Source organism: Trachurus japonicus, chromosome 9 (assembly GCF_045865225.1).
Source record: "Trachurus japonicus isolate A0001 chromosome 9, Traja_1.0".
In the NCBI taxonomy this organism is placed as follows: domain Eukaryota; kingdom Metazoa; phylum Chordata; class Actinopteri; order Carangiformes; family Carangidae; genus Trachurus; species Trachurus japonicus.
This window is the reverse complement of record NC_140915.1, coordinates 17,434,049-17,457,759: the sequence shown is the minus strand read 5'-3', so window position 1 is coordinate 17,457,759 and position 23,711 is coordinate 17,434,049. Positions and strand designations below refer to the sequence as shown.

General features: G+C 42.0%; 1 protein-coding gene across 1 annotated transcript in view; it reads left to right on the top strand.

The window, feature by feature from the left end:
- Positions 1-23,711, top strand: part of col27a1b (collagen, type XXVII, alpha 1b) — a 74,782-nt gene that overhangs the window by 41,858 nt on the left and 9,213 nt on the right. Inside the window, exons 14-50 of the mRNA XM_085786292.1 lie at positions 414-458; positions 1,112-1,165; positions 1,307-1,351; positions 1,528-1,581; positions 1,741-1,794; positions 2,880-2,933; positions 3,590-3,643; positions 3,729-3,782; positions 3,896-3,940; positions 5,003-5,056; positions 5,291-5,335; positions 5,501-5,554; positions 5,857-5,910; positions 6,146-6,199; positions 6,665-6,718; positions 9,819-9,872; positions 10,336-10,380; positions 11,036-11,080; positions 11,296-11,349; positions 12,035-12,088; positions 12,177-12,230; positions 13,049-13,102; positions 13,381-13,434; positions 16,198-16,305; positions 16,409-16,462; positions 16,679-16,786; positions 16,876-16,929; positions 19,039-19,092; positions 20,110-20,166; positions 20,273-20,326; positions 20,450-20,503; positions 20,613-20,666; positions 20,780-20,833; positions 20,976-21,083; positions 21,168-21,275; positions 22,106-22,213; positions 22,323-22,376. Coding sequence (XP_085642418.1) covers positions 414-458; positions 1,112-1,165; positions 1,307-1,351; positions 1,528-1,581; positions 1,741-1,794; positions 2,880-2,933; positions 3,590-3,643; positions 3,729-3,782; positions 3,896-3,940; positions 5,003-5,056; positions 5,291-5,335; positions 5,501-5,554; positions 5,857-5,910; positions 6,146-6,199; positions 6,665-6,718; positions 9,819-9,872; positions 10,336-10,380; positions 11,036-11,080; positions 11,296-11,349; positions 12,035-12,088; positions 12,177-12,230; positions 13,049-13,102; positions 13,381-13,434; positions 16,198-16,305; positions 16,409-16,462; positions 16,679-16,786; positions 16,876-16,929; positions 19,039-19,092; positions 20,110-20,166; positions 20,273-20,326; positions 20,450-20,503; positions 20,613-20,666; positions 20,780-20,833; positions 20,976-21,083; positions 21,168-21,275; positions 22,106-22,213; positions 22,323-22,376 — 2,217 coding nt within the window. The remainder of the gene's footprint in view (positions 1-413; positions 459-1,111; positions 1,166-1,306; positions 1,352-1,527; positions 1,582-1,740; positions 1,795-2,879; positions 2,934-3,589; positions 3,644-3,728; positions 3,783-3,895; positions 3,941-5,002; positions 5,057-5,290; positions 5,336-5,500; positions 5,555-5,856; positions 5,911-6,145; positions 6,200-6,664; positions 6,719-9,818; positions 9,873-10,335; positions 10,381-11,035; positions 11,081-11,295; positions 11,350-12,034; positions 12,089-12,176; positions 12,231-13,048; positions 13,103-13,380; positions 13,435-16,197; positions 16,306-16,408; positions 16,463-16,678; positions 16,787-16,875; positions 16,930-19,038; positions 19,093-20,109; positions 20,167-20,272; positions 20,327-20,449; positions 20,504-20,612; positions 20,667-20,779; positions 20,834-20,975; positions 21,084-21,167; positions 21,276-22,105; positions 22,214-22,322; positions 22,377-23,711) is intronic.

The window sequence follows — 23,711 nt, the reverse complement described above, 5'->3', positions numbered from 1 at the left end:
ATTTGGCTGAATCCGTCTCCTTTCATTCATGACGAACAAGGCGGAGGCGACAGGAAGGCCACACTGGGCTGTGTGTCATCCATCTCTGGGCTGGAGAGGATGTAGACATGGCATGTGGTGCGGCTGTGGGACGGCGGATCATTTGGACAACGAGCCCGTGTGTGTCCGGTGCCAAGTGCTAGCTCAAGCTCGCTATGCAAAGCTGAGTGGAGAAGCACATTAAGGCCGTGGTGAATGGAGGAGGCAAACGAGTAAACAAACAACATATATAAACACGACTGTATGCTTACACATGTCCTCCCTCTGTCTGCTGCTGTTGCTGCTGCTGCTGCTCTTGCTCTTCTCTGCCTCTGCTCATGTTGCATCTCTCTCCTCCTCCTCCTCTTCTCCCTCCCTCCCTCCCTCCCTCCTAGGGTGAACTGGGAGCTCCTGGCCCATGTGGAGTCCCCGGTCTTATTGTGAGTGTTGTTGTATTCTTCTCCCTGCTTGTCTGGCTTTATATTTTGTACTGAATGTCCTTGTTTCTCTTGTTTCTCCTTAAGCCCTTGTTTGTGCCTCTCATCCTCCTGGAGAGCAGTTGGATGGATCAGTAGATCAGCTGTTTTTGAAAACTGCTATATGAAAGAAAGAAAGACGATTCCTTACTTGATATATTTTCAGGTTCCTTCCCCATGTTTTACTGTAGGACTGTTCAACTCAAGAAATCCATTTCTGTAGCTGATAATAAACACTTGACTTGGATTTCAACCTTGAATACTGACATATACAAGAACTATAAAGTTGCACTGAAGGTCAGAGCATTGAATTAATCTTGTATTATCGGGTAGGTGTTATAATATAATATAATATAATAAACATTTGGTTTAGACAAAGGTCCTGTCCCATAACATTAACAATTAAAAAACATTTGCCCTCCGTAATCAAACAAAAACAGCTCATATTCTTCATTCATTCACTCAGCTCTGTATATAACCAGTTATGTAATATTCAGATCTCGTTATGGGCGATAGGAGCAGCGGTGAGCATGTGAGATGTATTTAGGTTTTACAGTTTTATCTCTTTATTGAGTTTAGTAAATAGATGTTTTGTGTGTGTGTGTTGTTGGTGACAGGGAGACATGGGCCCTGTTGGCATTATGGGATTTGCAGGACCTCCAGGACTCAAGGTAAACAGTGTGGATATGTCGCATATGTGGGTACTGGTTTGTCTTATTAATTATTATTGTTAACCTTTTGGGCCTGATGTTGTTAATCCTCCTTAACATTCAAAAATGATTTTAGTGTTTTCTTTTCTTTTTCCCTCCCAGGGAGTCTCGGGAAACCCGGGGGAACCAGGACTGAAAGGTGATAAGGTGATCTGCACACGTCTTTCTTCGACCACTCACCCACTAAATCCATGAATGGCTGCAGAAAATGTCTCTCTGCAAGCGGACAGATAACACAAAGCTATAATACACTCCTGTTGACTGAATACGTTTTCCTGCTAACACTCTGGTTATTGTGTGGTCGTGCTTTGTGTTTTTCTCAGGGGGATGTCGGCTTGCCCGGAGAGCCAGGGGAGAGCGGATTCCAGGGGGACAAGGTGTGTGGAGCAGGTGTTTTATTTATAATAAGCACAGGTAGTTTGATGAGCAGTTAATCCTATTTTTTCCTAGAAATAGAGTTGGATGTGTTTCTGTATTTAACCAACCATTTTCCATCTGGCTTTGTTTACAATGCGCTGCCCTTTTTCCCGTTACAGGGGATGCGTGGCTCACCTGGGTTACCGGGTCCTCGAGGAAAACCAGGACCACAGGTATTTTCCATCCCCCTTCAAACACAGCAGAGACAAAAAAAATAAGAGGTACAACAGAATATCTAAGGCTACGTCTAGTTAAAGGCGGACAGCTCAGGGATTCAGCTCCCAGCACCAGTGCAGAGCTGGGATCTGTTTGATTAGCCTGCACAGTTAATCTGTGATTACTGACAGCTCAGCTTATCTCTACACTGCACTGCACTGCACTGCACTACTTCATACAGAGGTCATGCTTATTTATACAGCCATTTCTTTTCATGCACAGCTTTGGGTCGCTTGAATCCTCTGTTTCTCTGTGTATGTATTTTTCCTGAGTGATCAATAAATGATTGATAAAGTACTTTCTGTCCAGCGGAGCTCAGAGGAGGCTGGCTGCGAGTGGACGCAGCTTCTCTAAAAAAAAAAAAAAATTGTTGTGAAAGTTGTTTCGACTGAGAATTTTGATCTAAAAGCTGGCTGTGCTCAGACTCTGGGTACACTAAATCTTTTGATGCACTCGAGATAGAAAAAAAAGAAAAAGAAAAAGCGACGGCGCTTGAATAAAAATCAGTGGAAATCTTCCAGTGTTTACAAAAGCAAAATTTCAGGCGTTCATCTGTGGGAGAATGTGAGTCTAAGAAATTTTTAGCTAATCGAGCACAAACAACCTCTCGAAGAGCAGAGAGGGCGCAGACGAAATTCCCAGCCCAGAATTCTCCCTGAGCATTAAGACTAATCCAGCAGTTGGCACTCATGTGCTCTTAAGTGTCCTTAATATCTTGACTGCTCTCTGATCCCTGATTTGAGATTCCTGGGAAAACCCACTCCCTGTCTTGTTTGCTTGACCCTGCTGTATGATGTCTGCATGGGTGCAGCAGTGATAACAGCCTCATTCCTCCCATTCCTCCTGTCAGCGTCGTACCTTGGCTCCAACAGCTTGGTGCGCTGAAATACTGTGGAATTGAGAAAATGAGATTCCCAAGTAACTGTGCATATACTAGACATGACTGTGAACTTCATAAAAAAGATGCAAAGACTTGTTTCTGGGTGCGATGATGTCTCAGTTATTTTGAGGTTGTCTGATCTGTATTTGTGACCTCTCTCAGGGCAAACCTGGTGACAAGGGCCCTGATGGTTTACCTGGTCCTCCTGGTCCTGAGGTAGGACTGGCTGATTGTACTTTGACTTGATGCATATTTACAGTATGTTGCTCTATCAGTGTATTTAAGGTGTTAGGTCAATGCACCTTGCAGTAGTCTTTGTTTGACTGGTGACTGAGGCGATGAATACCATTATGTGCTTTTCCTTTCCTTAGAAAATAATAATAACTATAATAAAAAACTTTATTTATATAGCACCTTTCAAAACAAATGATACAAAGTGCTGTACAACAAAGTAACAACCAATAAAATGACAGCCAATACAATTAAATCAAATCAAATCAAATCAAATCAGGAAAAGCTTTCCAATAAAAGTGCTCATCAGCAAGTGTGACTGTATAGTATATAATATACATATTTTCAGTGTTTGTTGAGTTTGTGTTTGTATGTGTTTATATGTCAAATAAAAAAAAAAATGTAAAAAGCTTATGTCATCTCATAATGTAAAGATTTTGTCAAATTTGTTCAAACTCTTGAAGAAAATCTTAAGAGCTGTCGATATGTTCATTAACTCTGTCTAATTTCATGTTGCTGTAATCTGGCCGCTGTCTGCTCTGATCTGTTGTCCTTTCTTTTGTCCTTTATACCCCAGAGAAGGGTCAAAAGGAGATAAATGAAATGAAAGTAGGTGTTTAACTGTGTGGCTGTTTTCACAGGGCTTCCCAGGTGACATTGGACCCCCGGGTCAAAACGGCCCTGAAGGCCCCAAGGTCGGTCCAGTGAATTTAACTCTTCAGACGTGAATGTTGACGCCTGCGACTGACAGTTAACTCTCTTTGTCTTTGTCGTCCGCAGGGAAAGCAAGGGACCAGAGGTTTGCCCGGTCCAAGAGGAACACCTGGACTCCAGGTGGGTTTGACTCTTTTGTGTGTGTTGACATTTTGAAAACGAAGCAGAAGATGAAGAAGGAGGAGGTGTTTTTCTTCTTTCTCTGACCTTTTATGCGGCAATTCTGTTGACAGGGTGATGAGGGACCGCTCGGGCCAGCTGGACCCACTGGACTCGAGGTGAGTGCTGATTGGATGATCCCTGCAACTCAAGACCAGTTAGAAACCATCATAACATCATAATCATGCAGGATCCGCTACACACACCAGACCACAATACCATCAACACAAAAACCCCACACGCATCTGTCTGAACTAATTTTGCAATCCATGGGTCATTATAGACAACAAGTCCAGTGGCTTTCTGCTCCATCTATTGTTCTGAAGCTGTTTTTGAGAGACTTCCTGTTGGACACCGTAGACTCATATTCCCGGATTGGTTCGCAAATTGCTATTCTCTTTCTATCATAAAAAGAAATCACACACAGCAGCTGCCTTTCAGTTTTAAATCAAATGTATAGCTGCTCGTCAGCGGTGATGACTGATTCATAAAACGTTTAAAGCTGATGACAATGAATTAATACTGTCAAATGTGCCGTAAAGGCTATTTAAGGTTATTGAAGGTGATTTGATTGTAAAGCATCTCTGCCGTACACAGATTTATATTCATCTCTCAGTATCTGGATGCAGAACATAGTCGGTGAAGTGGCCGTAAACGCCAAACTTTTGATTTAGTAAGAGACAGACAGGACGGCTTTGAACTGTGGAGCAGTTTTAGTAGAAGTCCACAGTGACAGTGACACAGTGTCTCTGTCCAAAAAAAAAGGTGTTTATCATCCCGGGCGAAACAATAGAGAAAGCATTTCCAGTGAAGTTCTCTATTTTATTTTATTTTTTTTTTGTGCCATGGTTGACTCCAGTCTGCCATTTTCCCTAATGTGTAACCCACCAGTGATCAACATAAACAAACACAAAACGACTCAATGGCTTCTGTGAGTAATAAAACGCTTTTGATGCTGAAAATGACTGTTTTGTTTGTTTTTTTGTGTATCATTAAGTTTCTTAAAGGGATGTTGTTGCTTTGGCATCAATTGTTTTTTTTTTCAGTTTTTGCCGCGGCCTCTTGGGGCGACGGTCGACTCACAGGCTGCACCTTTTGCATACCGGAGATGCAGAGGCTTTATAGTTTTGTTATGAGGAGCTGCATTACTCTTCTATGTGTCATTTCTGCTTTCTGTTCAGGGCAGGCCTGGGAGGGAAGGATTCCCTGGACTGACAGGCCCAGACGGACCCAAGGTCAGACCTAACAGTCACACATCCACCACCGAACCACTGTCATCCTTAAGTGAACATCCCCATCCCTTGGTTTTACTTTCATGATAATGCATCATCTGAATATGTGTAAATTAGATGTTAATTCTCCCGTTACCACAGGGAGACGTGGCTCCGAGCACATTTTTCGACTGATTTGAACTAAAAACGAAAGGCATGAATAAGTTTGTGATATGCTAATTGGCTGCTTTGCTGTAGGGCGAGACCGGGATAACTGGCGAGGTCGGAAAGCTTGGCGAGAGGGTAAAGGCTTCTCTCCCTTATTTCTGTTTGATGCTCACTCTTGTGTCTGTGTGTGTCTGTTTTGTTCGAGCCCCAAAGCTGAGCAGCCCTATTATGAGAAATCTAGTTTCAGTGCAACTAAGAGGAACAAGAAACGGTTATGACAGGATGCTTCCTCTTCTTCAGGGGCTGCCTGGTTTTATTGGGCCTTTCGGAGAGATGGGCATCGCCGGAGAAAAGGTTAGCATGGTCTCAATTTGTCACACTGTGCTAGCATCACAGTTGGTGTTGTCCAGAGTCCAGTTTAATCAGTTTTATTGCTTATTGTTGGTCAAGCATGTAATTAGGTCTCGGACAATAAGCCAACACTGGAGAATCAACCGTTTGTCATTTATCAGGCAAAAGATTTCAGCTTCTCAAATATGCAAATTTTATGCTTTTCACAAATTCATATATTTGAGGTTTCGGACAATTGGTCAGTGACATTAAAATAATCTTTTTCCATGGATCCTTACATGAGATGTTTCTCTGTTGTTCCTCAGGGGGACCGAGGGAAAACGGGCGCCCCTGGACCACCAGGTGAACCGGGGCCGATGGTAAGGAGTAAGTCTGGACCCCGTCTCTCGTACCGTGGGGCGTTCAATTCTTCATACGTAAGGGATGTGGGGGGCGAGTTGTATGTTTGGAGAGACCGATTAAGATTAAACAGTGATTGTATAACAGAGAGCTACCGGTAATACAAGCCCATCCAGTTTGGTCAAAGATCTGGGAGCTGATTCATGAGTTTTCTAAATAATATTGATATGATTTAAGTGATGTGGTGTCCGTCAGGGTCACACTGGAATACCTGGAGAGACGGGAATACCTGGACTGCAGGGGATCCCAGTAAGTTCACACTTGTCATTGTCATAGTGGTGTACTGAGCTTTATGAATAGTTGGATAGTGTTGTTCTGGAGAGACCATCGGATATAATCCTCTCCATCATGGCCAGTATTTACAGGTGGAACAACTGTCAACACATTTGCCTCCTAATGTTGAAACACATCGCAGCTTAAGAAGCAGTTCTGAGATCAAGCAACTGGTGTTTGGCAGGAAACAGGATTTAAGTTGCTCTTTAAGACAAATCCATTATTGACACTTCATATCGCTCTAATCTCTCAGAAGGCATTAATAATGCAGGCTTAGCAGTGGAGTGCTTCAATATAATACTGGTACAATAGGTTGGTTAGAAAAATAGCATTTATAACAGTTTCTACATTCAGCTTGAGACTTAGATAATTGTCCTTTGTATCTTAGCTTTGACATTTTGACAGGACCCGGCTTAATGATGTTTCTTTACACACATTCAGGGGCCTCCTGGTTCACGGGGATCCATCGGCATCAGAGGACCTAAAGGCATTAGGGTGAGTGACTTAAATCTGTGTGAGAAGTTCACTTAACCATTAAAGAGGAACAATGCAAGACTTGCACCTTAATTAAACAGCTTCGGAGTGATTGTGATGGTTAAATGACTTGTCACGGGGAGAATGGAGGCTCTCTGCCTTACACTACAATAGGCTCTCTTGGCTGAAAACTAAACTTGCAAGATCAGAGCCTCCGACCCCGTGTCCCAGATCTTGTCTTGTGAGAAACATGGACTGCTTTACAGCACTATGCATCAGCGCAATGAAAATATGCAAATATGCACTCCAAAACAGCGAAATAGGACCAAACCTGCATAGTTCCCCCTTTAAATAATCTCTGTCAATACATTATGTGACACAATTCAGGCTACAACCAGTTCATGGAGTTAGTGTTATCTAGAGGTGGTCGTTTGTGTGGTACAGGCTCAAATTAGGGTTGCATGATAACATAAATTGTAATCAATCAAAAAAACGCCACCGAGCTCCAACACACTTGGGTCATTGAGGAACCAAATTGTGATTCAGATTCAGGTGTAAAAACAGGGTCAACTTGTAACTTCAGCCTCCCTCCCTGTGTGGGAATGCTGAGTTTTTGTTCTTCAAAGATTTTAATCAGTCTCCGTTTTCTTTTCTAGAAATACAAATATTGTCTACACATGTGCTAACTTGTGTATTTCCCCGGCAGATTTAATTTACAGGTTTACAAAGGTTCATTTACAAATACAAACTTTGAAATTGTTTGTTAAGATCACTTTACAAGCTCAAAAAGCCTTTTGGCCCTAGTTTGAGCCCATACCGGTGGTCCAAGCACTCGTATGAACTGAAATATCTCAACAGCTTTTAGATGAAGTTCCAGAGACAGTTGTGTACCTTAGAAAATGTTAATTGCTTAAATATCTGCAAAACTAAGCATGCAAATTAGCAAATGTTAGCATGCTAACATCCTAAATTAATACGTAAACAATGCACCAGGTAAACATCAGCATATCACCTGCTAGCTTTAGCATTTAAGATAAGTATCGCTTCACAGAGTCAGTCATACAGTCTTGTTTTACATCTGCTGGTATTTTTTTTCTCTTCTTCTCCTTGGGAAAAAAACCAAAACAAAGTTTACTGTATAGCGGAGCATGTATTTTACTGCCCCCCTGCAGCAGCAATTGGGATTAAATGGGAGAGGAACTGTGTAACCATGAAAAAGCAAATGAATCCAGCCATCCACAGATATTTAAATCCCACGGAGGAGGAGGAGGAGCGGCAGAAACACCAGACTGAGAGAGGAAAAGCCCGAAGGAAACCGTACTGTATATTTCGACGTAGACACAGCAAAGTAGAATCAGAGCATGTATTACTAAAGCACATTAATTCTTATATGCAAAGTAGCTTGTCCCAACATCTTGCTCCTTACAATACAATACCCTGGAGTTTCTGAACATGGAAACGTGTGTCGGTCGCTGTGGCTGCTATGAGCCTGGGATAATACCAGTGTTCGCTGGCTTTTTCCATAATTGAGTTTTCTATTTTGTGAAAATAGCCCTTGGTTGCACAGCAGGATGACTGAACCGAATGAATAATTGATCTAACATGAGTAAGTGGTATAATTAAAGCATTTCATTCTCTGGATTGGTTTTACACGGCTCCCCTAATATCACAAGCAGTCACAAATGTAATATTTAATAACTATAATAACTGAAAATTACATCAAGCCTTTGGAAAATAGAATTAAGACCACTATGATTAAAAATCATTCTCCTTATTGCAGTGTCCAAAGTAATTCTCAATTACCGGGAACAGGGGGGAGGGGGCGATAATAACCTCCCCCTGTGCCCAAAGTTTTGCATTGAAAATTGCGATATTACCCTTTAAAAAAAAGGAGCGAAAACAATGGCTTTATTCAGTTTTGAAAAATGTGGTGGGGTTTTGTTCAAAAGCAGTCTCCTCCTCTGAAGCTTTGTGGGATTTATGTCTGTGAGATGGAAGAAAAACGTATATTGGGTAGGGAGGGATAGATAATAAATGTCTGCACAGTAAAACATATTGATTTTAATAAGTCATATTGTCAATCATCTTTTCCCTTCCAAAAACAGAGCCAGTGGATTGAGCTCATTTCATGCAGATTCAGATGTAATAATAATCCACTGTTTTCATATGGCAGTTACGTGAAATAAGACAGAGACAGCACTCCTGTAGCATAAAACTGTGACTTTGTGTAAAACAAATGGTAAAATATCCTAAATATGTCCAAATAGTATACAAAATAGATTTTTATATCAATTGAAATTATGTTTTCAGTGGAATGACCCATTTCTATTAAAATTTAATGTCTGTATACAACAACATAGATGATCAAGAAACTGGCAACATGTGGAAAGGGCAAGAAAAAGTGAGATTTATTATGGATGTGTTACTTTGAAATCATTTATTGCATGATCAGAAAGATTTTCAGATTTAATTAACATCATTTTTACTTGAAGGTTAAAACACATTTGACATTTCTGCTGTAACTGTTTATTCCTAACTAATGACTACGTCTCTCAACAACGGCCTTGCACAAGTTTGCTATTAAGCAGCCATTAAAATTTCAAGGCCTTACATAGGTGGGAGCTCTGTTCTGCTCTGGCTTTGGTTTGCATCCCTTTTATGTGAGATGCTTACAGCAGCAACGACAGTCAGTCAGTCAGCTAGTTTGCAGTCTGGTTTGATTTTTAAATGCCAGGATGAATCAGCTGCAGGATTTGTGACCTTTTCCCAAGGCGTGTTTATAATAACCGCAGTGTGCTGCTGACGGTACCACTGTGTGTGATCGTGAAAAAAAGACGGGGGGACAAAGTCCACACAGTTTGGAGCTGATTCTCAGATGCCAAGTATTTGCAAAATAGCCACAATCTTTGATCGTGTCTCCCCAGTGGCGGCTAAACTATAGCACGCTATAAAAACCAGGGGGAAAGGCCTCCCACGCTCCAATAAATGGAGATGACAAAAATGGCGATTGACTGGCTAAGTTCATTGACTTAATGTATTAAATAGCTTGTGCCTCGGGTCTGTTAAAGGCCAAGCTTTCCAAAGCTATTAATCACTGACAACTTTTAATTTCTTTGTGCAGGGTCCGAGGGGTCCCGACGGTCCAGTGGGGGACAAAGGGTCTCCGGGAATAAAGGTGCGCACATGGTCAAAAAGTCAAAGTTGACGTCTCCAGAGACTCTTAAAGTTCGGTTCAGTTCAAGTTCGGGACTAATTGTTGATAATGTAACTTTACATACCAAACTGCCTTTAGAGCTACGTCTGGCTTTAAGCTACATAATTGCAATCTATCCCATGGAAATCAAGGGTAAACAAAATGACTCAAGTCTCCAAACGGAGGGGTGGGGGGAAAAAAACAAAAAAACATGAGAGTTTTCTAAGCTGCTTTGTTCAGCAGACTGTAATTATTAACTATTTTTAACATCTGAGGATTCTTCAGAGGACACTCTAACTACAAATCTAACAACAGAACCTTAAATCAAAGCGCCCTAAAATATTGATGGTGCTGGAAGTGCTTGGCAGCCGGGAACATTTTAACTCAGGGGGATTTAAAAAAAAAAAAAAAGCTGAGTTAACTGAGTTGGATGTTTTCTTTGCAGGGCCCTGATGGCCCACCAGGAAAAGCGGGCCTCCCTGGAGAGACGGTAGGGGGAGATCAGACTTCTTCACTTTCCTCCCGTAGCAGTAATAATGACATTATTAGCCGCATTAGCAAACAATCCTGGCTGGAGTACATTCGGTCGTGCGCCCTCTCAAGGTTGCAGGAACAAGTATAAATAGAGGATAAATGGAGAGAGATGTTGATACTTTTGTCCTAATGAAGAAGAATTTCCCCGGCTGACTCGGAGACAGACTTCTCATTAAAGTGGGGCCAGAGGAGCAGAGCTGCAGTTTTTATATAAGCTCTGTTCCTGCTCTTACATACAGTGTACGGTCAAGTAGAATAAAGGTCTATTCAAATCTATTAAATCAAAGTGTGAATTTGCACTGCTTCGTGGTTTTTCTTCAGTTTCATCCATTCAGCCTTAATGACTGCCAGATCTTTAGTTAAGCGCAACTGCAACTATCATCCAGACTTATTCATTTAGTGCAAAAACAGTCTTACTGTTTACAACACTTAATCAAGTTGTCATTTATCCAACCAGTTTCCATCATTCACTGGTTCTAGCTGATGAAATGTGAGGATTTTCTTCTCCTATCTGCACAGAGCTGACTATGATATTTTCTAAGAGCAAACTGCAGCGTTACAACTTGTCGGACTGTACTTATATTTTTTTGGGTTTTGTTGTTCTGCTGCAGGGGCGGCCTGGCGAGACAGGTGAAGCCGGGCCTAAGGGATTTCCAGTAAGTGATTGGGGCTAACAGAGGTCTGTTTTAGGTCAGTCTTGATTTTTCTAGGTGGAGACATTTTGGGGAACAGTAGTGGATAAGAGTGTCTTGTGTACACTCTAGTTTCTCTAGTGGCATTTGGACATGTGTATAAATAAATACCAGTAGTGTGTTTTTTTTCTTGTGTGTGTGTGTTTGTGTTGTGTTATAAACAGCTGTATTATTTACAGGGTGTTCAAGGACCCTCGGGACCTCCAGGAGCCAAAGGAATAGCAGGAGAGCCTGTGAGTTCATTATGTGCCTCCGTGAATGAACTCGATTTTGGTTCCATAATTGAAAATAAACCTCATTATCAAAGAGCTACTGGATGGTAATGTTTTTTTTTTCCCTCGCTCTGCTCCATCTGGTTTGGATATGTGAAGTTTTGGAAGCTGCAGAATCACAGAGAGGATATACAGGCATAAACCATAGTGTCTCATTATCTATAATGATCTGCGGCTCCCCAGCACACGACTGTGTGCCCTCGCACATAAACTCTGAGTTTCTTGCCCTGACACCTTTTTATTCAGTGCATCCTAGAAACCCACAGCCCTGGTTGCAAATCCCTGAACGGCCTAATCCTCTTTCTCTCATTCTGTCCAAGCCTCACAGACACAAGCAGAGAGGTAGTGAGTCTGAGACAATTTGATTTACACCGTCTCCTTCCTGGAGAGGCAGCTGTATTGTAGCCTGACTGTGCCTCTATAGCGGCAGGCCTGTTTCCATCACTTACAGAAGCTTTGGCTCAGTGTTTTGAAGGCTCTTAGCTCCACAGATTAACTTATCTCCACAGATCCACACTTTTCTGCCTGGTTCTTATTTCTTTTCACAATTTTTTTTCTCCTTCACTGTCACTTTCAGGGCTGTTTGTCCAAGATTAGAACGCGCTCTTAACCTTTTTTATTGATGCTTCTTCTTTTGGCACCGCAGGGACCAGCAGGGCCTCCGGGAACGATTGGACCACTGGGGGAGATGGGGCCGACGGTGAGTTTGATCACACAGCTGGTATAAAGAACTCCTGCTGACTGTTGTGTTAGCGCTGAATGCTAAAGGCTGTCGCTGTTTGTGATAGGGTCCACCAGGGAAGCCCGGGGAGAGAGGACTGCCTGGTGAAACTGGAGAGAAGGTGAAATGATGATCGATGTTGATAAACTGTTGAAACACTCATAGATTATTGAGATATTGGACAGGCAGATGTATATTTGTCTTCTCTCGATGAGTCCATCACAACAGCCTTTGAGGTTATGGCGAGGCCTGTGTCTCCGTCCTGGGAGCCAGATGGGATCAGATTTTTATAAGCACATAAATTAAATTATGTAGCGAATTGACTATCATTTAAAAACATGTTTGAATTTGAGCAAACTAAAACAAGGTGTGTGACTTTAACTGTATAAACTTACTTGTGCTTCTGCTTTGTTCACAATCTTTATCTAATAATCAGTAATCGTTGCTGTATTGGAAACACAACAGCCAATCAGAAATCACCAGCCCCATCACAAAATACACATTAATGGCCAGATTAATCCAGCCACATGCTTGGGTTTCTTCTGCTTTCATGGCCCAAATCTGGCCCATGTCATCAGATGCTACTCCCACATCTGGACCATTTCTGGTGCACAATCTTCCAGCTGTTGGCCAACACTGGAGGATGACAGCCAGAATCTACCTGGATGTGAAATTGTAGGCTATGGGCCTGTTGAGTAGGGGTGTGTACTGATACTGACTGAGCCAGGAGTTTTATTTTATTTGGGGAAAACATGGGAATTGACATTATAAGAAAACACAAAGTGTCCATTTGAAAGCACAGGGTTTGGATTTTGGAGTGAAGCCATAAAGCCACACTAGTTTCCATTACTGTGAAGCTAACTGTTAACCAACCACAGTGGAAACTAAATCAAAGAGATACAAAACATCACCAGCATCACGTGTCTTTCGCCCCGACAGGGTGCCATCGGTCTGCCCGGCAACATCGGGGAGCAGGGCTGGATTGGCCAGAGAGTGAGTGTCTCATGTTTTATTTTTCTTTCACCTTAATGAATTAAAATGAACTGAATACATGTTGGCAACTGCACAGCGAAGTGAACAAGTCGCTTGTGAAGCAGCGTAAACCAAGTGGTAAATTTGTTTTATAAAAAGTTAAATATATTAAAAAAGGCAGTTTCACTGTGTGTGTGTGTGTGTGTGTGTGCTACACATCTGTTTTCACTTCCTGTGATTAGTGTTTTTGTTACGCAAATATGTTGCAGCCATATTTTTTGTTGTCATTTATTTATCAGGGTGAGCCAGGCATCGATGGTGAGGCTGGAACAAGCGGACCCGATGGAGCCAAGGCAAGTATGGAAATAAGACAAACTGTAGGTGACAATCTAAAGATATGCACCACTGAAAAAAAAACTGTGTTTTTCAACATCCCACAGTTAAGGGAAATATATTTTTCCAAGATATTGGCTAATAACCACACTGTCGTCACTAATTTCAACATAAATGAACCCAACGGACCCAGTGAACCTCAGTGTTTACTGCAGCAGCTCGCTGTAATTAGAGCAAGATGAGGACTGTTTGTAAGATATTGCCCTTTGTACAGTTGGAGGTGGATTGTTTTGACACGTAGTGAGAACAGATCGAGTGGCTATTTTAGGAGCTCTACTGTCTGGCAAGTATTGTGATCGAGAGAAAAAAAAACAATAGAAAAAAAAAACAGAAAAAGCACAAACGCTTGCTGCCGACTCAGCGGAGCCAAACTGCTGCAAGTGTGGCTGACAGACCCACAAACAGCCTTTGGCTTAGAGAAGGTGGTAAAAAAGTGAGCACAGTATAGAGAAGAGAGAGTGCGGATTAGGAAAGAGTCGACCTGAGACTCTGCTGTACAGGACGTTTTCTGTTAGTCAGGGGAGTAAACTACTCGGAGCAGCTCTTGGCCAGAGTGCAGCTCCTGGATGGAAAACAGCAGCTCCAGAGGGATTTGCAGCTTTGACTGTGAACTGTTAGGACAATGAAAATCAGTGCATTGTCACGGTTCATTGGCGTTTGAAACCGGGGAAATCTCAAAACGTGCGATTTAACAAATACCCACATTGACTTCCAAGAAAACATGAAGGTAATTAGCACAGTAACATGACAGGTTATCAGGCAGCATTTGAATCGTTTTCTTGCTGTTATCACTGTGTTTATATTTTGGCTGCGTTCTTGCTCCATCTTCAAGTTGAACATGTCATTCTTGTTTGTTTTGTGTCAAGAGACTATTACGTGTTTTTCACAGAACCAAAAGGCCTTGAACTAATATTTATATACAGATAAAACATCATATAGTTGTAGGAAACAGTGATAAGTGGCCCTTGTGAGCCTCAATTTAGAAAACAGAACAATTAAGACAAGGGCAGGTGATCTGTTTATTAAGTTTGTGAAGCTATCTTCATTATCTGCTCTCATGCTTTCCTCAGGTTGAAACAAATGTCACCTGTTATGGCAAAATGTCTAAAAAGCAAAATCTGGTTTAATGATAGATTAAGATAAATACAGATATCTATGAAACAACAACAGCTAATTAAGTTACAAGCATTTTTGGAGCCAGTCATCATGGTGGATGTGGCCTTTTACTGTTTAAATTGATTTAATGATAATATAAAACTTGTGCTGATGAGTGCAGTCTTCTTTCTCCACTATAATGCTCCTCTTTCCTTATGGCTTCATTGTCTTATTCAGACAGGCTTTGCTTTACCTGTTCTAAATCATTTAAGCAGGCGGATGTTTTGAGTTTTGAGTTTCTTCGACGGCCTCTTACAGTAACACTGCAGCAGAGCTGAAGTCTTCATGCTCTGTTAGTGTTGCAGCAAAACTGCAGCTGAGCCTCTGTTCACTTTCTGGTGACACGCACCTTGAAAAACACGTCAGATCACTCTGACAGTCTTCTTCTTTTTTTTTTCTTTTTTTCCCCCCCATCTTCGAAATATCTTCAAATTACAGCCTGTTGTGTCTCACCGATAAATTAGTCATGCTTTTTGTGTCATTCTGGCTAAACTACTGTAACTCTGTGTTTACATGCCTGAGCTGTCAGTGCAGAAACCGCCGCGAGCTCTGAGACTTTCATGTGGAGCCAGCTGCAGAGCTCACATCTCTCCTGTCCTGGCTCCGTGTCACCGGTGGCCCTGTGAATACGGGATAAAATGAAAAAAATTTATTTATAACCTGCCACGCTCTTCAGAATCAAGGGCTCTGATCTGCAGACTCTTAGCCCGGTGCTTGACAGACGAGATTCTCTGTTCTTCGGATCAGGTCTTAGTGACTGTTCGACTGGCAAAGATTTGGAGCGGCCGAGCTTTTGTTGTCGTAGCAACCCCCTCAGGTTCTTCAGCAGACATTTTGTCAGCTGATGATGTGAAACCTTGTATCTACAGACAGATACTTCATTTATTTATGATTTTAAGCTTGTGAAAATGAGTCTGAATGTTTTATTCAAACAGGCTCCTAGGATCCTAACTGAGATTGCCTGTGATTACATCAAAATAGACTAGTATATGAATGTGTAGGATGATGTATAGATGTATGTGTGTCTTATTACTACTTTATTTTTATTTATGTAGTATGTATCATTTTATTAATTAATTAATTTTTATCCATTTATTTAAACTCTTATTATTGCGTTCTTATTTTAATCTCCCCTTTTTATTTATCAATCCATTTTATTATTTATTTATTCTTATTGTAACTCATTCTACTGTGCAGTCTATCACGCATTTTCTTTTCTTTTTTTTAATTTAGTTTTTTATTGACATTCTACAACAAATATGACACGTCCATTTCAAATATTAGTCACAAAGTATCAGCATGAATGTCCTTTTTGTAGTACTAAAAGAACATAAAAAACTAAACTAAAACATGAACATTTAGGGAGTGAGGTATGGTTACTGCTATACAGCATATTATCTCAGGTTAAGCAAGTCAAAGTCTGGCCTGCGTGGTGCTATCACACATTTTCAAAGTCATACGTCAAGAAATGTTTTGTAAAATGTTTAAATAAAAAGTTCTAAAACAAATATATGAATAGAGACCAGTATATAACAATAACTCATACTGTGACGTGCTGCTCCTCTCAGGGTGAAAAGGGGGAGGCTGGTCCAGAGGGCGCTAAAGGGGACAGGGGTGAGATCGGTCTGTGGGGGAACGAAGGACCCCCCGGGCCTCCTGGACTGCCGGGCGTCAGGGTGAGTGTCTCCGCAGGCAGCTTTCGAATTTCATTCAGTTCCCAGTGAAAAGACGGATGTTTTTGTCAACTAACGGTCACCCCGTTCAATTTTCCACCACCAGGGTCAGGAGGGCAAATCCGGCAAAATTGGAGAACGAGGAAAACGAGGAGAGAAGGTTTGTCAGTTCACTTTGCTCGGGGGGTTGCGCTTGCACAAAAGAGTTGAAAAGTTCTCCGCCGTGGTGGTAAACACCGGGCGGGTCATGTGGAGGTGCTCGTCAAGTGGACTTCCAGTATTAAATATTTGAATTGTCAAACAAAGCACAGCTCTGGTGGGGGACGTTTTGTTGTTGCTCTCGCTGCATACCTGCTCATTGATGGCTTGTCTCCAGGGGAGCAAAGGTCACCAAGGTCACCTGGGGGAGACCGGGCCGATCGGTGAACGCGGAGAAATGGGATTTGTCGGGCAGAAGGGCACGAGAGGAACCATCGGGCCGGTGGTGAGTTCTTTACTGATGGACTGAAGGACTTAATTGGATGTTGGGCGGGTGGATGGACGGTGGGCTAAATATACATGCTGCCTCCCCAGGGTGCTCCTGGGAGAATGGGCCAACAAGGAGATCCAGGCATATCAGGTTACGAGGTAAGCACTTCTTCTTCATAAAAACACTGGTGGGATAATAATAATACGCTTCAGTGCAGGATGTTATGAAAGTGAAGGACCTGAAGCACTTTGAAAAAAAACTCCTGTCAGTGCAGGAACATGAAAAACTCTGACATCCTTCTTCAGCCCGTTGAAAAAAATAAAATAAAGGGCTTGTTTCTTCTGTTTCTGTTTGATATATTGTGTGTAAGGACCTTTTATCGTTACGGTTTGGCTACATGGCAGAGTATGCGTAACATTATAATGAGTGTGTGGGTATGTTGTTGACAGGCATGTTATGTAATCATGATGTAATGTTGAAACGGAGCTGCTGCGTTCTGTAAAACATTTTTGGAGTCGTTTTAGAGTGTGGGGCTTTTTTTTAATCTTGATCCATCACATCCATTGGCTTTATTACTTATCCATGCAGGGTCATGGGGGAGTTTGAACCAATCCCAGCTGAGATAGCATGTGGGCGGGTAGGCTACGCCCCAGACAGGTCTCTGGTCTGTCACTTGGCTGACACACATGGAGACAAACAACCTCATATACTCAAACTCACACCTATGGGGTCATTTAGAGTTGCCAGTCAACCTAATGTGCATATTATCTCTGCATTGTGGGAGGAACCCACAACCTTATTGCTTTGAGGCGATAATGCAAACCACTGCTCCACCGTGCCGCCTCCTTTTGTCTTGATGATCCAAAGACAAAGACACATTTTTCCCCTGTGAAACTTGTGAAAGATTTGGGTTTTACATTTCATACCAACAGGATTTAATGACACACTGTTGTGTTGTGTTGATTATAGCAACTGGCTGGTGTTTTTGTGCGTCGTCGTCTTTTTAATTCACAGTTGGAGCGATTTTCTTCGTTAGCGTTTGGATGTGTCAACAAACCCTTTTGTGTCGTGTTGGTTAAAGTTGTTTGTGTGAAGTGCAGATTAAAGTTCCTCCTCCCTCAGCTGTCCTCCCTCTGCTTCAGCACATTATTTAACTGTGACCACCACTCTACAACGTGATCTTATGTTGATTAAACAGACGCACAACGATTATAAAGAGGCATTTTAAAATGTGTAAAAATGCTCTGCTGTGACTATTTTTTGATTAAAATTTCTTTCCCACTAAAAAGTTGTTTTAAAAAACTCTTAAAGAGGCTAAAAACACGTTTATTATTTCTACCTCATTGAAAAATCCAGGTACTATGAATAATAAGGCAATAATGCAGCGCGGCCACGTCAACCAATGATACTGTTATTGAACATCTAGCTGTATAAGTAGATGTGAATCGTCACCATCACAGTGAACAACAAATGAGATCATCGGGATTGGTTGCTAGGGATTCTGATGTATTAAACCTGAGTGGGTGCTGAAAAACTGAATCCAACTTTTTCAGACTGTGGCTTTGAAACTGCATTTTCAAATCTAAAATGCTCAGCTGTGGCGTGCATTAGCGACTTCGCTGCTGAACTGTCTTGTAGCAGAACCCTAACACTACATGGACATGTTAATTATTTCAAAAATCAATTTTTGGTTTAGGGGGTCTTTAATTCATTTTGCTTTAAAGCCGACCACTAGAGGGCAGAAGGTGGGAGAGAGCTGTGGATGGCTCTGTAATCTGATCCCCAGTGGACATGAACAAAATGAAATCAACAAATAGATGTAGGAAGGACGATAAAACATTGAACTGCATGAAGTTAATAGTTCCTTTCTCTAGCTCACCTTGTCTGCTTGCCGCTAGCCACTTCGCCTCTATGTGTTTTTACCATAGATTTATAAATGAAGATGAACATGTGCCAGAAATGTTGGTTTAAAAAACAAACTTCCTCCTTTCTCGTGAACAAAGGGGATAAAAACATCATGCCTGTGTGTATACATAGAGACAAGTTCAGGATAAGATGGAGGTGAAGAAGAAATAGCCATGACTTGACTGATGGATCTTCTTCATGGCAGCAGGATAGGAAGTGATGATTGATGACACTGTTTGAGAAGTTTCCTCCTCCTCCTCCGTGTGTTAGTCAGAGCAGCAGTCAGGTGGAGCGATGTGTCAGGTGTGTGAGGTCACGGCCCTGAAATGAGATGCGGTCACAAACTCTCTGTCTTGTCACAGGGTCACATGGGACCACAAGGCCCACTGGGACCTCCGGGGCCAAAAGGTGAAAAGGTACATTCTCCGTCTGCACTCGCATTGTGTCTAATGAGCTCTGGGGGAGGGAGGGGCTGTAATAGTTGCATTATTTAACAAGGTATAACAGCAATACAGCACATTGTCTTTCAGTGCATGGTCAGTTTATTTGATGCATCGAGACGTTAGCCGTGTCCCTAATTAGTGCCTCGCCTGTCCTTGCAATTCTTAATGTGATCGATGATTTGAAGCGGGATACTTCCAATTCGCTAAGTGCTGTCAAATGTCTATAATTTACCAAGCACCTGGACTCTTCCGCTCATGATTTTGGGGGGATATTAGCGCCATAATTTGTGTTTATTTGACGGGGAGCAGCACACAATAGAGTACACTGCACCAGAGTTTAGTGAGATGCTAATTAGCATTTTTTTTTAAAAAGTCCCTGGGCAGGAGCCATCTGGAAGTGGATATTTGTTATTTTCTCTTTGCCAATATCCTCGAAAATAATGGCTGCGCTTGCTCTATAATTAAAATCAATATCATGCCATCACACGGGTCATTGCAAAATTTATGATTTTCAATTGAAAGAGTCAGGTAAAGCTGGCACCAAACCACACTGCAGATAAATAACTTTCCAAATCGCAGTTATGTTAAAAGCACTAATGCTACAGTATATTGCTTTTTGTCTGTTTTGCTCGGCCCCTTGGCATCACCAATTATTTACCCTACTTTCCAGTGCTTGCTGTGCTCTTCTTTTATTTATATAATTTGACACATGCACAACACATGACTATTAAAATTATACACGCACCCGTTGTTATTGGTTAATGAATTCCATAAAGTCCTTGGAACAGACATTGGCACCGTTTATGTGAAATTGGATCATTGTGGATAATAGCGAATGTAATGATTTGCCATTCATGTAAAGAGGCGATGTGTTCCCATTGTTAGACTCTTTCAAACAAGACCTGCATTGATTTTTGCACAGACCATTGGGTTTTAGGGAAATGCCATTGATTGCGGTTTGTTTGTGTATTTTCTACGCCGCTTGTTTAGGGCGAACAGGGGGACGACTGCAAAACAGAGGGTCCTCCTGGTCCCCAAGGTGACAGAGTGAGTTTCTTACCAGTTGTTTTTCTTTTTTTCCCTTTTTCTTTTTTGTCTTGTTTGTTTGTGGTGGTCTGGATCCTTTAATTAGTTTGTGTCCGTATCAATCCAGGGTCCTCCGGGAGACAGAGGAGACAGAGGAGAGCCAGGTGACCCCGGACACATCGTAAGTGAAATAACAAAAAACAATGACAAGTTGTTGTTTTTTCTTTTTGTCTCCAGGTAAAAGTGTCAATCAGGGTTAAATGATGTTCTGTACACTGAACTATAGAAAATTACATTTTTCCAGGGTCAAATGGGTTTTGATGGAAAGAGAGGCGAAGCTGGAGCCCCGGGGCTTCCTGTAAGTATCCCATTTATTTCTCTTGGAAATGTAAAATCATATAGCTACTGTGTCAGACTGCCCAAACACACTCAGTGTAATTCAACTCAAACAGTGTTGATGATTTTAGGGAGATCCTGGGCCGAAGGGACAACCAGGGCTGAAAGGATCCAAAGGTGATCAAGTAAGGACGTAAATAACAGCAACGTGTTTCTGTTGTATTAAAAAAAACTCAAACTGTAATGTCTGTCATGAAACCGTGTCACAACTGTGCAACATGAACTCTTTATGCTTCAGGGTCAGAAAGGAAAACCGGGGGCAACAGGCCCAACTGGGACCAAAGGACCACCAGTGAGTAGGAGGCTTTTCTTGTCTCTAGAAATAATCACAAAAACCTGGAGGCAAATTTAAACTGAACTCAAAGTCAAAGAACTTGTTACAATTTAAAATCGATTCAAGCTTTGATATCAACACTCTGATTGTCTGTGGTCAGGGCCCAGAGGGTCCTCCTGGCCCGCGGGGGGTCGTGGGCAGGGAGGGACTTGAGGGGCCGCCAGGAGTGGATGGACTGTTTGGTGCAGATGGAAATAAAGGAGTCAAGGTGAGGACAGTCCACTGCACTTACATATTTGTCACTGAATTAAAATGAATCTCACCTCTGATTGTTATTTTCTTTGTCTTCAAGGGAGAACAAGGAGAAGACGGAGAGGTGGGCTTACCTGGGAAACCTGGCCAGCCAGGTAAACCTGGTGTGACAGGACTTCCTGGAAGCCAAGGCTCCTTTGGACCGAAGGTGAGAACCATGGATGGATGGATAACTACAGTTGCTTTTGATAAAAAAGTTTTTAAGTTCTCCACAAAGAGCTTGATATAAATTATAAAATTATGGCATAAGCGTATTTTATAGATCACAATGCAAGCAAATTTATTGCCAGTATCAAATACAAACTGCCAGCTCAGCTTTAATATGTCAGGGCCGTCTCCCTCGGCCCCATAATACTGCCTTTTTATATTTGGAGCATTTTCTGATCTCAAAGGCCAAAGTCTGCACAAAGACTCCTCTCTTAAAGGGGCCTCATATTCACTGCAATCATTTCAGGAAATTACTGTTGCAAAATATTAATGAGCTGGCACACTATTGATTTCCATGGCCTCGCCAATGTTACATAAAATTTACATATGCATGGCTGTGACAAACACAGAGAGGCTTTATTTATTGAGCCCGTGGTTATAAGGCGATGTTGACCTCACCGCCTCGGGGTTGGACATAAAGTTGTGATCTGGCTGTGTAAATGCAAACATTTATTGAGGTTGGACAGTTTAATTGTAACTGTTCCTCTGCATCCTGTGATAAAGAAACTTTAAACACTGATATTAAGGCACCAGCCCAGCGCCGCTCGTATCCACCGTCAGATCTTGGCTGTGCTTCCAAATCGGTGAGGGGCCCCGCTAAATGCAGTCAGCTGAGCCCATCGGTGGGCGATCATGAGCTTGTTGCTGCACTTCTACTACATCTACACTCGTGGCGTCGACAGCTGCGTCTGGTGTGCAGGAGGTTTGTGGGGTGGGAGGTGAGGCGGATGCGTGTGTGTTTATTTGTGTTTGTGTTTGTGTGTTCTCCAGGGGGACAGGGGTCTCCCAGGACAAACCGGCCCATCTGGAAAAAGAGGCTTCACCGGTGGGATGGGATTTCCAGGAAAACAAGGAGACCAGGGTCCTAAAGGGCAACCAGTGAGCACCGACGTGTCAAAATATAGAATTTATTGCATTTCCTCTATGTGACAGTGCACTGTGAAGAAGACACTACTACTACACTCTTTGCTTTCTCTTTGTGCATCAGGGGGATCCTGGCGAACAAGGATTTCCAGGGGTGCTGGGTCTTTTTGGGCCAAAGGTACGCTCCCACTAAGCTCCAGTAATAACAGAAAATATGACCTCGGGTCATTCAGACCTATAAAAGTATATCAAGTTATAGTGTTGCAGTCTGAACGAAGCTCTAAGCCCCCGGGGCAACGCTGTGATCTGACTCCAAGACAGTAAAACACTCCAAAAAGTCACTTATATGAAGTTTAGATGCCCCCAAATCGTCGTGAGGTACATTACATAACATTATCTTCAGTAATAATTGGTATGAAAGCTGTTAGGTATTACTCCAACATGCCCCGGGATAACATCTGCTACACCATAAGTCTACTTTACTTACTGCACTATAGATTATTGCCAGCTGAAGAAACAGAGCAGGCTTTACTAGAGTCTGAGTCTTTAATTTAAAATCCTGAGAGAGACATTGGATATTTTCCCACAGTGGGAGTTAAGTAAGAGCGTGAAGCAGATGAGCTTTGTGTTCGTTTTTTTAGTGGAGTTGCTTTAACTCAGAACCAATGAGTGAGGATAATTAAAGTCAGTAGAATCAGATAAAATTGCAGAAATAAAGGCTCTGTAAGAAATGGCTTTAACATCCTGTTGTAGTGATTTTAATGGCCGTAACGGCAACAGTATCGATTCTTATTCTGAATACAAGGAGAGATAAAGCTGTTTACTCTTGTTCCTCACAAAACCTTTCCACGTCCTCCAAACTACTACTTTAATCAAACATGAGTAGTTTTTTTTATTATTATAGTACTATTATGGCAAAAATGTAGCAGGAACACAGCTGCAAACCCTTTATTTTTTTTACAGCTATATTTGGTTATGATTAAAACTGGTAGCACATGTGCTGTTAAGCAGTTGGATAAGCAGCAGTTGAGAGCGCTGTATGAAAATATTACATCTTGGCTGCACCAGGCTAGCACATTTGTTTCTACAAGGAACAGAACTGTTTGGTTTTGTTGTTGCCCAAAGACGAATATAGGAGCCATAGAGCATATAAAAACATCTGCGACACCACCCACAGCTTTTCTGAATGTGCATGCTGACGCTTGGGAAGCTGGGTAGCAGGAAAACAAACACAGACCCAAATGCACCTTTATAAAAAAAAGTTTTAATACATTTTTAATTAGCTAAGTCAAAGCAGTCATGGGCGGCACTCAGTTTGAGCCTCTCTGCTTTTCTTTGTGGAGTCTGCATGTTCTCCTCGTGCCTGCGTGGGCTTCCTCCCACAGTCCCAAGACATGCAGGTTAATGAGTGACTCTAAATTGCCTGTAGGTGTGTGTGAATGGTTGTTTGTCCCTGTATGTCAGCTCCTAGTGACCCCCCCCCCAATCCACCCACTGCTGTCAGCGTAGATTG